The sequence below is a fragment of the Pan troglodytes genome, chromosome 11 (assembly GCF_028858775.2).
Source record: "Pan troglodytes isolate AG18354 chromosome 11, NHGRI_mPanTro3-v2.0_pri, whole genome shotgun sequence".
NCBI lineage: Eukaryota > Metazoa > Chordata > Mammalia > Primates > Hominidae > Pan > Pan troglodytes.
The window spans coordinates 72,100,433-72,116,488 of record NC_072409.2 but is presented as its reverse complement, the minus strand read 5'-3'; the positions used below and the strand labels follow the sequence as shown (position 1 = coordinate 72,116,488).

The window sequence follows — 16,056 nt, the reverse complement described above, 5'->3', positions numbered from 1 at the left end:
CTGTCTCAAAAAATAATAATAATAAAATAAAAAAATAAAACCATACATGTACATGAATTTTATACTTACCAACGTATGATTTTGTTTTTTTTTTTTTTGTGAACAGCCTTTGTCTAGCACTGTTTAGTAATGGTTTATCTGGTTGCACCTTGGCCATTGAATTTAGGGGTGCATGGAGATTAAGTTTTGGTTCATTGAGGCATGACTTTGAAAGTATATTAAATATGTACCCTGGCATCAGTTTTAGTAGGGGAGGTACAGCAAAGAAATGTGTCACAGTATTTAGTAGGAGTCGTGTTCTCGTAATGCTTCCCATCTTGTTGTGTTGAGAAGGCTTTTATGTAGAAAGCTGTTAAGAAACTGTATGGAAGCTTTCTTTGTATGACATGGTGATTTTTAAGCACATAGGTTTAGTTTACCAAATGACAGTAAGTGCTGTGGAGGATCTTGAAGGGCCTAGAGAAGAGTGCGTTTATTGGTGTTATGGGGGAAAGGCAGCTTCTCAGTGAATTTGAGGCAGGCCTTGAGGGATTGGGAAGATCTCTCATATTTGTACAGCACTTTGGAATAGTATACCTTACCTTACATACCAGCTCATCAGCTCACTCGATTTTGATGAAACTCTCAAGTAGATTGGTGGTGATCCTGTTAAGTACGAGACCTGGTTGGGACCCAGTGGTTTAAGTGACTTAACATAGAACACCTAGCAGTAGTTTGCCAAGATGCAAACCCTAATTTTTGGATGATGAGGGCTAACTGTATTACCATATGCAAATCAGTGAGGAGAGTTGGCATAGGTAAGGAGAATGAAAGACTGTTGTAGACAGGTAATTTGGACTCCTGCTTCCTCCTGCCTCAGTAGGCGGTGGCCATCCGTGAAGAAAGTCTTGTTGCTGGAGCCTTCATCCTGCTGCTTACATTTCTGAGTGGAGGGTTTCATGCAGATTTGGTTTGTGGATAGCTCTTGAATGCAGATTTATTGTTGTTGCCTTACACAGTATTAAAAAATCTAGGCACAGGGAAAGTTTATAAGCATTATGACTTAGTGGGTACCAAATAGGTATTCATCATTGGGTAGGAAAATTATTTCTAGGTGGGAAATACAGTTAGCCCTCAGTTTTTCACTGGAGTTGTCTAGCCTTTGCAAGAGGTGGAAGGCAGCAGGGTCAAATACCCAGGTTAACCTGCCAGCACACTCCAATCAAGAATAGAAGCATGGGCAGGAGTCACTACGAGAGGCCAGGCGCGGTGGCTCACGCCTGTAATCCCACCACTTTGGGAGGCTGAGGTGGGCGGATCACGAGGATCAGGAGATCGAGACCATCCTGGCCAACATGGTGAAACCCCATCTCTACTAAAAATAGAAAAATTAGCCAGGTGTGGTGGCGCGTGCCTGTCATCCCAGCTACTCGCGAGGCTGAGGAAGGAGAATTGCTTGAACCAGGGAGTCGGAGGTTGCAGTGAGCTAAGATGGCTCCACTATACTCCAGCCTGGTGACAGAGCAAGACTCCATCTAAAAAAAAAATAAATAAATAGATAAATAAATACATAAATAAAATAAAGTCACTACGAGACTTGTTAATTTGTGCTAAATTAAGAATCTTACCAGAATACCCTTTTGTTGAAGCAAGAGATAATACTAAGAATTATTGCCAGTTTGTATGCTGCTGCAATCCAGACTATTTGAAGGGAAGATGTTCATGAAGTCCTCTTGGAGAGCTAGTGATGTTTTAGGACTCACAGAGCATTGTTGGGTAAGCTGTGTACCCTCACCTGCCAGGAGGTAGGTTGTGCAGGTGAAGGAGCCAGGGTATTTCAGAGGATGTCAGCGCCTTTTCTGGGGTAAACCAGCTTGTTAATAGAACAGTCCAAGACTTGGATTTAGATTTTCTGGCTCAAAAGTCAAGCTGGCTTGTCAGGATAGTTTAAGATTAGGGTTTAGAGACCTGGCAGACGGAGGGGAAGTCTTGGGTAAGACTCTCCTCTATCGCTCCTATTTGCTTCTTCTCCAGACCATTTATGTAGAATTTCCAGGACATATGGTATGGCTTTTGATGTTTTTCATCAGTTTGAGCTTTGATTTCTAACTTTTCTCCTCCTGTTTCAGGCTTATCCAGTCTAACCCAACTTACATAGTACAGTCGGCCCTTTGTATCTGTGGGTTCTGCATCTGTGAATTCAGCTAACCATGGTTTGAAAATACTTTTTTTTAAAAAACATTGCGTCGGCCAGGCACAGTGGCTCATGCTAGGATTATAAATCCTAGCACTTTGGGAGGCTGAGGCAGGTGGATCACTTGAGGTCAGGAGTTTAAAATCAGCCTGTTCAACATGGTGAAACCCCGTCTTTACTAAAAATACAAAAAATTAGCCGGGCATGGTGGCACGTGCCTGTAATCCCAGCTACTTGGGAGGCTGAGGCAGGAGAGTTCCTTAGAACCCGGGAGGTGGAGGTTGCAGTGAGCCAAGATTGTGCCACTGCACTCCAGCCTAGGTGACAGAGCGAGACTCTGTCTTAAAAAAAAAAAAAAAAAAAATTATGTCTGTAGTGAACATGTACAGACTTTTTTCTTGTCATTATTTCCTAAATAATACAACAACCATTTACCTAGGATTTACATTGTATTAGGTATTTTAAGTAATCTGGAGATGATTTAAAGTGTATGGGTAGATGTGCATAGGTTATATGCAAATACACCATTTTATATAAAGGACTTGAGCATCCTTAGATTTTGGTTTCCATGGGGGATTCTGAACCAATCCCTCACAGATACCGAGAGACCACTGTATTCATTGCCTTTGCTTTCATATGTCTTTCTTTTCTTTATTTTATTTTTGATAACTTTAATATTATTAAAGGTTTACAAGTTCATTTCATTCAGACTGGATCTTAACTGTACTCCGACCATGTTCAAGTCTACTTTGATGCCATTCTAGGTAGTAACACATAGTTGCTATCATAGTTAAAGATGAGGGCATCTTTTCTTAAACCAAAATAAATTCCAGTTAAATAGTTAAGCATAAAAAGTGCAGCCATAGCACACTAGAAGAAAAGTAAGAATGGCTTTTATGATATTGGTGTGTTCTAATCTTTACCTAAAGGCCAGGAGCATAGGAAGAAAATGCTTTCATTTGACCACATAAAGACTTAAAGTTCTATACAGCAAAAAATTCATATTAAGCAAGGTTGAAAGACAAGTGGCAAGCTGAGCAAACTCTGATAAAGCGTTAATATTTGTCTCATTCAAGGAAGCACCACCAAAGGACAAAAATGATTAAGCAACAATGGAAGAATGGAGAAAGGAAACATAGAGTGGAGCAATAAATACATGAAAAGATGTTTAACTAGAGGAAGAATTCAAGTAATGCAAATAAAAATGAGGTCATTTTTTAATCCATTAGATGGATGAAGATTAAAGGAAGGTCAACAAAACCCAATATTGACACTGGATGGGAGAGCAGGAACCCTCCTAAACTTGCAATAATTGGTACAGCTTTTCTGCTGGGCAGTTTGGCAGCATGCATTGCAACTTAAAATATGCATACACTTTGACCCAGCAGTTTCACATCTAGGGATTCCTTTTAGAGATCTGTGTGGAGGCTTATTTGACAGAGTTGTTAATTGTGCAAAATTAAATGAAACATAAATATTCACTGGTGTCAATAGTACTTAGACATCTATATGCTTGTATGGTGGAATATTTCAAGGTACTTGTTAATCTGTATTGACTGGGATGGTGTCCCTGACACATGTTTGATTAACAAATTATAGAAAGGCAGGGTATGTAACGGAAACCCCTTGGTATTAAAATGTGTCTCTCTCACTCTGGGCTTCTGTGCACATAAGCGAGAACCTGGAATGATGGTATCCTAAAATCAGCAATATGTTACCCATGCTTATCCTTGGATGATAGGCTCAGGGTTATTTTAACTTTCTTTTATATTTCTGTATATGTATCTGTGTGCATGTGTATGAGTTCAAAGTGAGCATACATCTGTGTGCATGTGTATGAGTTCAAAGTGAGCATATATCATTTTTAAAATTGGAAACCTTCAATGTGAATTTCCGAGAAGAGGAATGTACAGAGTGTTGCAGGAATGTGTGGTAGGTAGGAGTTGGGAGCAAGGACCTAAGTAGGATACCTACCAAAGGCATCTCTACTCCTTTACATGCACTCAAATAGACAGTGCAGAACCCTGTTGCAAAGGAAAGCCTTGCCCATGCTTTCGAGGAGAGCCATGACCTTGAGGTAGCTTGAGTGGGTGGCTGTGATCAAATGAACTGGGTGGGGCTGACCCAGTTCTGTTTTTGTACCTGGTACAGCTGCACCCTTTTTGCATATATCTGCCTCGCTGGCTAAAGCAAGGTCATGCACAGGCTTCCTCTCTCTACCAGTCATTTCCCCTTCTAGTACATTTTGTCCAAGGCATGGTCTGTCTGTAACCTTGTCTCATTGGTGGTCAGGGAGAATTGGGTTGGGTTAGACTAAATCCAATCTTATAAAACCAAAGACTTTGCTTAGTTAATTCAGATCATCTTAGAAGATACAAGGCTGCTGTTTTTTATATGCTTGATTGTAAAGTTCCTGGGGTTTTGTTCTTTTCTTTTCTTTTCTTTTTTTTTGAGACAGGGTCTTGCTCTGTCGCCTTGGCTGGAGTATAGTGGCGCGATCTCAGCTCACCGCAGGCTCGACTTTGTTCCTGGAATTTCTACTTTGTCTTTTTCCATTCTCTATTTCTCAAGGTCACGGACTGCGTGCTTTTAAGTTTTTTTCTTGTGATCCTTTTCATTGCTTAATTCAGTAATATAGGTGGCATTTAGTAAGCATTGACAAAATGATGAAATAAATAAGGTCAAGAATGGGCCTCTTTACAGATGACTTTTTTTTTCTTTTTTAAAAAAGCAGAACTGGTTCTTCCTAGGTAGAGGAAAGCAGAGCTGCTTTGCATTGTTGTAGGGTGTTGGAGGTGCTGCAGGTGGACCCTCCCCTAGGCTAGAAGTAGAGTACCCTCTGTTCCCTCTCTTGCCAGTTTTTGTCCCTTGTAGCAGAGGGACTGCTGTGGATGTGGAGCGGAGCAAAGGTTTTTCCAGCCTTCTTTATTTTTTTTATTTTTTGAGGTGGAGTCTCACTGTCGCACAGGCTGGAGTGCAGTGGCGTGATCTCGGCTCACTGCAGCCTGCACCTCCCTCGTTCAAGCAGTTCTCTGCCACAGCCTCCCGAGTAGCTGGGATTACAGGCGCCCACCATCACGCCCGGCTAATTTTTGTATTTTGAGTAGAGACGGGGTTTCACCATCTTGGCTAGGCTGGTCTTGAACTCCTGACCTCATAATCCACACGCCTTGGCCTCAGAAAGTGCTGGGATTACAGGCGCGAGCCACCGCACCCGGCCTTTCCTGCCTCCTTTAAAACAGCCCATGCTATAGACACTAAGGACACCTTTTATTATGTTCAGCTGACCCCTGGGCCCTGTCGGTGAGGTCTTTGAGTTTGATACTGAACTGTGGCGAAACTTTCCGAATACTCAGGATATCATGACTTGACCATCACCCTCTAGACTGGAATGTTTTTAGTCATGTTTTCTTGGTTTGTTTGAAGGTTTGAGACTTAGGGAAGCTATGAACAATAAAATCCTTTTTCAGTTGTACAAGAGCTGGGACAAGTGGCAAAGAGGTCAGCAGGCCTTTCTTCTACTCTATCACCTTAGGCCTCATCTTTGAAAGGTGGACTGCTTTGACAGTGCTGCAGCTGCAGTGGCTTCTGACACCCGCTTGAATGAACTTGCAATAATGACATAAATGTGTCATGGTGTGCCATCATTGAAAAAGTACACTTGGCTGGGTGCGGTGGCTCACGCCTGTAATCCCAGCACTTTGGGAGGCCGAGGCGGGCGGATCACGAGGTCAGGAGATCGAGACCATCCTGGCTAACACGGTGAAACCCCACCTCTACTAAAAATACAAAAAAATTAGCCGGGAGTGGTGGCGGGCGCCTGTAGTCCCAGCTACTTGGGAGGCTGAGGCAGGAGAAGGGTGTGAACCCGGGAGGCAGAGCTTGTGGTGAGCCGAGATCGTGCCACTGCACTCCAGCCTGGGTGACAGAGCAAGACTCTGTCTCAAAAAAATATATATATATGTGTATATATATATAGTCACCATATTAAATGATCATAGAGCCTTAAACCGCCTAGATTTTCCAACTCAATCAAACTACTCATCTCTTATTACAATGAAGTGTGCAGTTGTGGCTTACTTTGCAAGTGGGATTAATATCTACTGTTTATTTCAAGATAAGTATTAGTAACATAACCTGGGGAAACCATTTTATACACATTTCCAGAGCAAGGGAGAGGAGGACTGAAGTGTTAGGGGTATGAAGTTTTACCTTTCTGAACTGATTGTGAAGTATTCTAAACATTTGTGTGGCTTTGTCTTTATAGACTGAAATCGCCAAGAGATTGAATACGATTTGTGCACAAGTCATCCCATTTCTGTCTCAGGAAGTAAGTAAAACTGTTCAGCTGTTAAAGTGCAATTATGTTGCTTCTCTGTTTGCAAATTAGCTAGTTTTAAGATGTTAATTTTATCACAAGGAACAAGTGTGAAGAACATGTTACAGCTGAAGTGTGTAAACCCCCTGCTAGTCTATCCAACACATCTGAGGGCACACTGTAGAAATGGTGACAATAGCTCAACCCCCAAATTAATTTTTTTTTTCCTGTGGAAAACTGCAAAATGACTATCCAATGTACAGCTTTTGCTTTAAGTAGCATAAGCTTGAGAGCTACTGAAAATTCAGGTGTCTTTTATATCTTTTAAATAGAAAGCTGTTCTCATACTGACTTTTACAAATGGTTCCATCAAGGTAGACTTTACTATGGAGGCAGATAGTTCTGTTGTACTTATGTATCAAGGCAGTTGTCTTAATGCTGTCCTTGAAGGGGTGGATGATAATAGTCCAAAATACATTAACTTACTGAGTCATATGCATGTATAAGCTATTTTGTTTAGTTACAAAGTCATAGAGGTTTAATCTTAACATTCTTTGAGGGAGGAATCTCTTTATATGAGTAATCTATGAAATTGACTCAAGACTATTGTATTTTAGCTTTGCCTTGAAAAGTTTACCTTCCTTCTGGATATAAGCTAGTAAATGCTGTAACGTGTTCTAAGTGTGCACGGGATGAATGCATCTTCACGCAGGGTGGAAAGTTTATTGGACTAGGAGTTGGAATACTGGGTATCCTGGTTGGCACCTGTTGCTCCATGCCGGATGGTCACCATCTCATTATTGTTGTAACAGCCTCTTCCACCATAACCTTTGTCTGTCTGATATGATGATAGATTTGTCTGCCTTTTGAGTATATCAGTAGTTGTTAGACTTTAGTGATCCATGGCTCTATGTTACATTGTCATGCCTCCCAAAGTAAATTTATGGCTTTGTTTTTATTTGTGGGTGGAGTTGGGAGTTGGGAGGTGTGGGGTGAGTTTCCATCTCTGAACTGAGGCTGGAGTCCTTCCTTTGCCTTGTGGAGGGTAAAGAATCAAAAGGCTATAAAAGAATGAGAGGAATTCCAGGAGTTTCCGAAAATGACTGGTGGGTCAAGATTGGTTGATCAGACAAGTGATCAACCAATCAACGGATTTAATGTTAAAGTTTTAGGTATTAAAATGGGTATTTTATTTATTTATTTTAAAAATAGAGACAGGGTTCTGCCCTGTTGCCCATGCTGATCTTGAACTCCTGGGCTCACCCTGTCTTGGCCTCCCAAAGTGCTGGGATTACAGGCATGAGCCATTGCATCTGGCTGTAAAATGCATATTTTAAAATTGCTGTAAACTTATGAACCCCTTTTGTGAACAAGGGTGATCTTCCAAATTCTGTTCTATTTATTTTTTAAGGTCCTATGTTATCATTCTTTATGTCCTTTTTTGTTTTCTACCATTCCAAGCCGAAATTTACAGCCAGAAGTAGTGACTGGTGATGTTTAGAAATAAAGGGCAGCGCCATTCTCAGTTTTTCTTTCCCTATCTATGTTCTGTGAAAATAAAGTGTGGTTGAGAAATTCTGCGTTTAAACCCTTCTACTTCAGCCTGCATTGCACACAGCATTTGACTTTTTGTTGTTAGAATATACAGTGAAGTTTTTGGCTGTTGCTAATGCCCTTTCTTCTCCTTGTTTTCAAAGCATCAACAACAGGTGGCCCAGGCTGTCGAACGTGCCAAACAGGTGACCATGGCAGAGTTGAATGCCATCATCGGGGTACGTGGCCTACCAGGTCTACCTCCTACAGTGTGTATAACCAGCTTTCATTTCTTATTAATTTGATGGCTTTACGTGTGTGTGTGTGTGTGTGTGTGTGTGTGTGTGTATCTTAACGTTGACCTATTTGATAAGGGTGGGAGGAGGAGAGGAAGGGACTTGGGGTGTGCTAAGGTATATGGAGGAAGAGGGCTTAGCATAAGGAAGATGACAGGAGAAGCATTTTAGGAGGGGACAAAAAATAAATCTATTAATTAAAAAAATTCTTTTTAGACAGACTAGGGTCTTGGTATTTTGCCTAGTCTGGCCTGGAACTCAAGTGATCCTCCTGCCTTAGGCTCCTGAGTAGCTGGGTCCAAAGGCAGGCACCCCCTTGCCCGGCCCTAAATCTCCTTTTAAGTGGGAAAATAAATGTAGTTCATCCTGTGACACCTAAACCACCCGTGCTTCATTAGTCTAGTAACAGCTTTAGGTTAGAATTTTAAATACTTTCCTCACTTCTGTCTTACAATGTTAGATCACAGTGAGGTCAATATGGGTCTCTGAATTATCATTTCATTTAGTTATCCTTGCTTTTTGCCTTTTGCTTTCTGGGGTATTCGAACCTATATAACTGTTGGCTCTTGTTCTTTCTTGTGCCTCTTTCATGAATTTTTAAATCACACACCAATGAAAAGAGCGCTCTCTTGCCATGGAAGAAGTGTTAATTGTCTGCCCTAGTGCTCCCTGCCTTTTCACCGGGGTTCTGCTCTCCTCTGTTGAGTTCAGTTAGTGCTCCGTGCTAGCCACTGGTTGTCAATCACAAGTCATTTGCTCTGCATTAATGAGTCTGGTGAACCGTGCATTCCATCCCCTGCATGAGTTCATCCCCCACCCCCCACTGCAGGACCTGGGACGGTTCTCATGTGTTCGTCCCCTTCCAGACTAAGCCAAAGAAGGAGCTGAAACAAGGGACCGTCCTTTCGGATTTTATTCATATGTGAGTGCCTTGAGCAGATTCAAATCACTCATTTATCAATTTATGTTAATTGCTTGTGAGATGATGCCCTGCTGGTCTTTATAGTTCCCTCAGACACTTTGTAATGATAATTAGACATGCTGCTGTACGGATTAAGAGTGCCATAGTCCAATGACGGCCACAGACAATGGAACCAGTTAATCCATCAGGGCTTAAAATTACATCCCAACTGGAGATGGAGAAAAAACATAAGAGCCAAGGAGGATTAAAGAATGAGCCTCAGCTTGAAAACTCTCCTTTCATCAGTTTCTCAATTGCAGATCTGCAGTTGAGTTGTCTGTGGTAAGCTATTGGCAGTCAATTAGGTGAAATAAACTAGGAGGGTGACCTTCATTTCCTTTTAATAGCTTTTTCCTCCCTGAAATGGGGAGCTTCAGTGGATTTTCAGCTTAAATTTTATTCAAGCTGCTTTATTACACTTGACAGCTTAGCTCTGCATAAACAATTCTCCCTCCTCTTCCCCCCAGATCCAGGCACTGCCTTCCCCCTCCTTCAGTATCACATTTTTGACTGTTACTTAGTGGGCTCTCTAATCACATTCAACAAAAAACACAATTACATCTGCATTTGTCTGCTGCCTTCTGTACCCTTTTCTTGTGTAATGAATTGCTTTATTTCAGAGATCAAATCAAATATTCACTGGTACTTTCGCATGTACTGTGTTTGATTAGCAAAGACTAATAGTGAATTGTACTTGTAGCTCAAGCACAGAATTTTTTCACCCAAATGAATGAGGATGGAAAAGCCTGTTTTGATTAAAAGAAAACATATGCAAAGCAGTTCTCAAGTACCCAGTTAAACTTTGTGGAACATGTTTGTTTTCTGATAGACTCTACATTACGACATATAATTTCATGATGGTAAAACTCTGACGTTTAAATTCTCAAAGGCACCGCCCAGCTCTTGTGAATCTGCTTTGCACCTACACTTTAGGAAGGAGGAAATCGCATTAACCGGATGTTCATAGGTAATACCCATTTTGAGCTGAATCAGAGAATAAAAATAGCAGATCTTTTTAGAAGGGCAAATGAATTTCTAATTTTACGAATGGCTTTAGTCCAGGAAAAATGTTGTGGAGGTTATTATAAAGGCAGGTTAGCTCTGGATGTCTTGGCAACAGTAAACCAAAGTGGTGAATCAGGCGCAATGCAAGCGAGACTTACGCCCATTGTGTGTCTTGGGCATACTGGCATGTGCGGTTTTTATCATCGTAATTTTTGGATTAGTATATGAATTTATGTCCGAAGGCTCTTTTCAAGTTTGTAGTGATCAATAATTATCCCACACCTTAAGTTTCATGCTGTGGCATATGCTTGATTTTTGCCTGAAAGGAATTGTGTGCGTTCTGGAAAATTGAAGTAGCATAAAATTGGGTTGACAATTCAGTGGACCTTTGCACCCCTTCATTGAACATGCAGTGTGTCAACCTGTCTCCCCAGAGGGGAGGAGGTACCGGGAGACTGTCTGTTCCTACAAGCAGCAGCTGCGCACAGAGTAAATGCAGCCTGGTTTGATAGCAGCTGTCAGTATTGTTCAGGGGCCGACTTAGGGTAAAGAACAATGGGAGAGGCCACGCTCTTAGTCTGCATCCACTTTCAGGCTAAGAAAAGAAATAGTAATTTAACGGTTTAGACATCTATTACAAGTGTGAAAGATCATGAAAGAGTACCCTTTAAAATGCAAATGAGCCGAAACATTCTCATTCCCTTTAAGGTACAATCAAGGAGCTTTACTGCTTGCTTGACAGGGCTAAAGATATTTCTCTTTATCAAACCTGGAAAAAGTAAATCATCTCAAGGACATCCAGCTTCTAGGTTAGTTCAAGGTGTGTCTTGGGCCTGTGGGTGCTCTTTGAGGAGACAGAGAGAGGTTGTATTTTTTCTGTGCTTGTTGAGTGAATTAACAGTCCCCGTTTCTCACCAGCATAGAAATTGTAGTTCTCCTGTCTGACAAAAAATACTGAATTTTAATTCTTTCTCACCATAGCACCTGCCTTCAACTTACATAGAGTATCGGTAGTTAAGAAAAATAAGCTTCTTAGGTATTTGATACTGGAGAGACTATTGAAATATTTTTGTAGACCTTTTTTTAAACAGCTTTGACAGCAAATTTGATGACTGGCAGAATAATAACTACAGCCCTACTTTTTGACTGTTGCTTCTTACCAATTCTTTTCCTATTAAATGTATTGTAGTCTTGTCACAATGAAAAGGATAATTTATAGTGCAAAGGTGTACAAAATATGTACAAGGTTTATTTGGTTTGACACACAGCTCACTTAGGCCTTAGAAAACAAGTCGCATTGTGGGAGGGGAACTTACTCATTTGAGACCTTGAGTTTTTAGATCAGGATCGTTTTTACACCATAAGCAACATTTTTGTTTGTTTTTTAAAATTTCTATTAAGAATGATCAAAACAAAATTGGTTATTAAATGTTGTAACATCTTTTTTGTGGAATGGCTAATGGCTGCCGGAATGCAGGGATAATTGATTGAAAGACTCTTCAAGACCACTTCTCCACTTTATTATTTGGGGAGTTTGGAACTAAAAGCTCTCTTCTACCTGCTCTGATAGATATTGAATAATTGATTTCAGTTGGGATTGGGATTTTAAATAATTATTGTTCTCTTTACATCACAGATAATCGAGGGATAATATAGAGAGATACATATCTGTACACACATATATTTGTTTTTTTTCAGTTGATGTATAATTGTAATATAGTGAAATGCACAGCTTGATTTTTGATACCTGTGTATACCTGGTAACCCACATTCCACAATAAGGGGGTGGTTTCCAGGACCCCAGTGAATTCCATTATTCTTACAGTTTTTCCCCTTCTCCTAAAGAAAGATATTTGCTTTTTTTTTTTTTTTTTCTTTCTTTTGGCATGTGAAAGAAGAGCTAAAGATGCTTGGGTTTTTTTTTTTTTTTGGAGACAGAGTGTTACTCTGTAACCCAGGCTGGAGTGCAGTGGTGTGATCTCGGCTCACTGCAACCTCTGCCTCCCAGGGTTCAAGTGATTCTCCTGCCTCAGCCGCTCGAGTAGCTGGGATTACAGGCATGCACCGCCATACCCAGCTAATTTTTGTATTTTTAGTAGAGACAGGGTTTCACCATGTTGGCCAGGCTGGTCTTGAACTCCCAAACTTAGGTGATCCACCCGCCTCAGCCTCCCAAAGTGTTGGGATTACAGGTGTAAGCCACCGTGCCTGCCCATAAAGATGGTTGTTTTTTTAACTGAAAAGTTAAAAAAGAATCAGCTAATTGCATTTTTAAAAATATTAATAGTAAACAATGGCACAGTTGTATATTTTATTTCTAACCACCTGTTGGTCCATTTCATGGTGTTTTTGGTAATCCACATAGGAATATTTACATTGTGTTGCCTTGGACAAAGCATGGGTCTTGGGATCAGATGGACTTGGGGAGGATGCTTAGCTGCCATCTATTAGCTTTATGACCTCATATAGTCAGTTAACCTTTATCAGTGTCCCCTATCTGTAGATGGTAATACCATCTACCTTCCCAGCCTTCCCTGAACATGTGTTCCTGACTCCTTGAACTGCAGTTTTGTCTGCCTGGTTTCCCTAAGTGCTTGTAGCAGATCTGTGGGTCCAGTTGGTCAAGTCCTGGTCGGTGGTGGTTGTGCCAAGCAGCAGTGCACCTCCTCCTTTGTCTTTAGTGGTTACAGGGATGTGGGTGTTTGAGATTAGACCCAGCCAGATGCTTTGCTCCTGCCATTAAGTTGTTGTGCATGAATGACTTTTAATAAGGAAACAATAGTGAAAAAGGATGGCCATTTAGCTTTTGATGTGCAAACTTAAGTTTGGGGAACAGATGGAGACAGAATTGAGAGCAAAAATGTGAAGACATCATTGGCTTCCTTACCTAACACAAAGAATAAGGCAGATAGTGTCATTGTTGGCACAAGAGGTTATAGGAATCATTCTGATAAAATTGGGAGGGAAGAGAGAGAAGACATCGTCAGATGACCAGTGGGGACTGTCCTTCCCGTCCACAAAATGCCAGGTTTCTATTTGTGGCCTCAGAGCTGACAGTTGGGTGCAAGAAAATTTGAGCAGTTACCCATAGTAATGCCTGTGAACTTTAGGAGATCAAGAAATTTGAGTTTGTTTACATATAACCTATGCACAAGAGAAAAAAAAAACCATGAAATTCGGGTTTAGGCAACCTCATTTTTCTTTCTCACTTATTTGGATGTAGTCTGACTTATTTTTCATGAACATAACCTTGGTCAAGTCATATGGGGCTTATATGGGAATCTGTTTATTGGTCAGATTTCTGTATTCCTTCTCCATAGGCAAATATCTGATTTTGTATATTTTAAAACAACTTAGTATAAAATTAAAAATAAGTCTAGGGTATTTTGTGATGTCTGACTAGATGTTTTTGTGTAGGGGATGGCTGTGAATTCAAACTCCTAAAACATTTGTAAAAGGAGCCTGTCTATCCCTAAGAGATTGAGTTGTAGACCTAAAGGGCTCTCCACTCTTGCATGAGATGATTGGTTTAAGGATTAGTAATATGTTGGATTATTTTTCTCCTTTGGCTATAGCTGTCAGCTATCTATGGGATTGTAGTATGTGAAGTTTAAGAGGATGAGGTTGGCCTCTTATTCTTATGAGTAAGTGGTTAATCCCTGGAAAGCCATCAGTAACCCAGCTGTAAGTTTCTTTATAAAACAAATTCTCCCTAGGAGAATAATGCATATCCTGCTACCGAGAGAAGACTAAATAGCTACAACAAACATGGATCTTCTAGCTCTACTAACTTGTATTTAGTGACGTACTCTCTACTTAAATTCCAACAGTCTAGCCCTTTTATTAAATTTCCGAAGGGAAAGAGCAATATTGCAAAGAAGTCTTCGCAGCCCATTTCTCCTTTGGTTAAATTTGTTTGTTTGTTTTTACTGAGAGCACAACTAGGCGCCTGACAAATGCAGAACTTTTCCTCAGTGTCCGGATTATTGTCATCATGCTTTGTAGTTATTAGAAAAGTGTTGAAGCATTTACTTTTTAATTTCCCCACATATTTCTTTCCTTTTTAAAAAAAATTTTAATTTAAGTTCCGGGATACATGTACAGGATGTGCAGGTTTGTTTCATAGGTAAACGTGTGCTGTGATTGCTGCACCTATCAACCCACCCACATAGTTTCCTGTGATTTTTACTTGATTCCCTGGAATAAAGCATTATATATTCTTCATTTTTCCAGAAGGAGAAAAAAGCTTCAGAATAGAAAATAGAGTACCCCATTATAGGAGTTACACCTGTGTGTTTTTAAATTTTTTATTTTTGTGTGTACTAGGTGTATATATTTATGAGGTACAGGAGATGTTTTGATGCAGGCATGCAGTGTTTAATAAACACATCATAAAGAATGGGGTATCTATCCCCTCAAGCATTTATTTTTATTTTATTTTATTTTTTTTTGGAGACAGAGTTTTACTCTTGTTGCCCAGGCTGGAGTGCAGTGGCTTGATCTCAGCTCACCACAGCCTCTGCCTCCCGGGTTCAAGCGGTTCTCCTGCCTCAGCCTCCCAAGGAGCTTGGATTATAGGCATGTGCCACCACGCCTGGCTAATTTTGTATTTTTAGTAGAGACGAGGTTTCTCTATGTTGGCCAGGCTGGTCTGGAACTCCTGACCTCAGGTGATCCACCCATCTCGGCCTCTCAAAGTGCTGGGATTGTAAGTGTGAGCCACCAGACCCAGCAAGCATTTATCTTTTGTGTTACAATCTAATGACACTCTTTTAGTTATTTTAAAATTACAATTGAATTATTATTACTATTATTTTTTTTTTGGAGATGGAGTTTCTCTCTTGTTGCGCAGGCTGGAGTGCAATGGCGCGATCTTGGCGCTCACTGCAACCTCTGCCTCCCGGGTTAAGCGATTCTTCTGCCTCAGCCTCCCCTCCCAAGTAGCTGGGATTACAGACATGCGCCACCATGCCTGGCTAATTTTGTATTTTTAGTAGAGACAGGGTTTCTCCATGTTGGTCAGGCTGGTCTGGAACTCCTGACCTCAGGTGATCCACCTGCCTTGGCCTCCCAAAGTGCTGGGATTACTGACGTGAGGCACCGCACCCAGCCTATTGTGTGTTATTTTTAAAATTGAGATATGATACATACACCATCAAATTCACCTTTTTTTTTTTTTTTTTTTTTGAGACAGTGTCTCACTCTGTCACCCAGGCTGGAGTGCAGTGTGCAATGGTGCGATATCGGCTCACTGCAACCTCCGCTTCCTGGGTTCAAACGATTCTCCTGCCTCAGCCTCCTGAGTAATTGGGATTACAGGCACACACCACCACGCCTGGCTAATTTTTGCATTTTTAATACAGATGGAGTTTCACCATATTGGCCAGGCTGTTCTCAAACTCCTGACCTCAGGTGATTCACCTGTCTCTGCCTCCCAAAGTGCTGGGATTACAGGCATGAGTCACTGCACCTGGCCAAATTCATCTTTTTTAAAGCATACACTTCTGTGGTTTTTAGCATATTCACATTGCTGTACAACCATCACGACTATAAAATTTTTCTAGAACATTTTTGTCACCCTGTAAAGAAACTCCGTATTCATTACCATTTATTCTTCATGCCTCCTCCCCTAACCTCTGGCTGCTACCAATGTGCTTATCCATCTCTATGAATTTGCCTATTTTGGACATTTCATATGAATGGAATCATATAATATGTAGCCTTGTATGCCTGGCTTCTTTTACTTAGCATGTTTTCAAGGTTTATCAAT

The 16,056-nt window shown here is 40.8% G+C and overlaps 1 protein-coding gene across 11 annotated transcripts in view; it reads left to right on the top strand.

Moving 5' to 3' along the window:
* Nucleotides 1–16,056, top strand: part of TLE1 (TLE family member 1, transcriptional corepressor) — a 104,772-nt gene that overhangs the window by 28,033 nt on the left and 60,683 nt on the right. For 5 of the 11 annotated variants that reach the window (XM_054658122.1, XM_054658121.1, XM_016961013.3 and 2 more), the window contains exons 5-6: nucleotides 6,441–6,503; nucleotides 8,189–8,263. The exons of 1 other annotated variant lie outside the window; for it this stretch is intronic. In XM_054658122.1, coding sequence (XP_054514097.1) covers nucleotides 6,441–6,503; nucleotides 8,189–8,263 — 138 coding nt within the window. Of the gene's footprint in view, nucleotides 1–6,440; nucleotides 6,504–8,188; nucleotides 8,294–16,056 lie in introns of all 11 variants that reach the window. 5 more of the 11 variants (XM_016961009.3, XM_016961008.2, XM_016961007.3 and 2 more) reach the window with 1 other exon arrangement.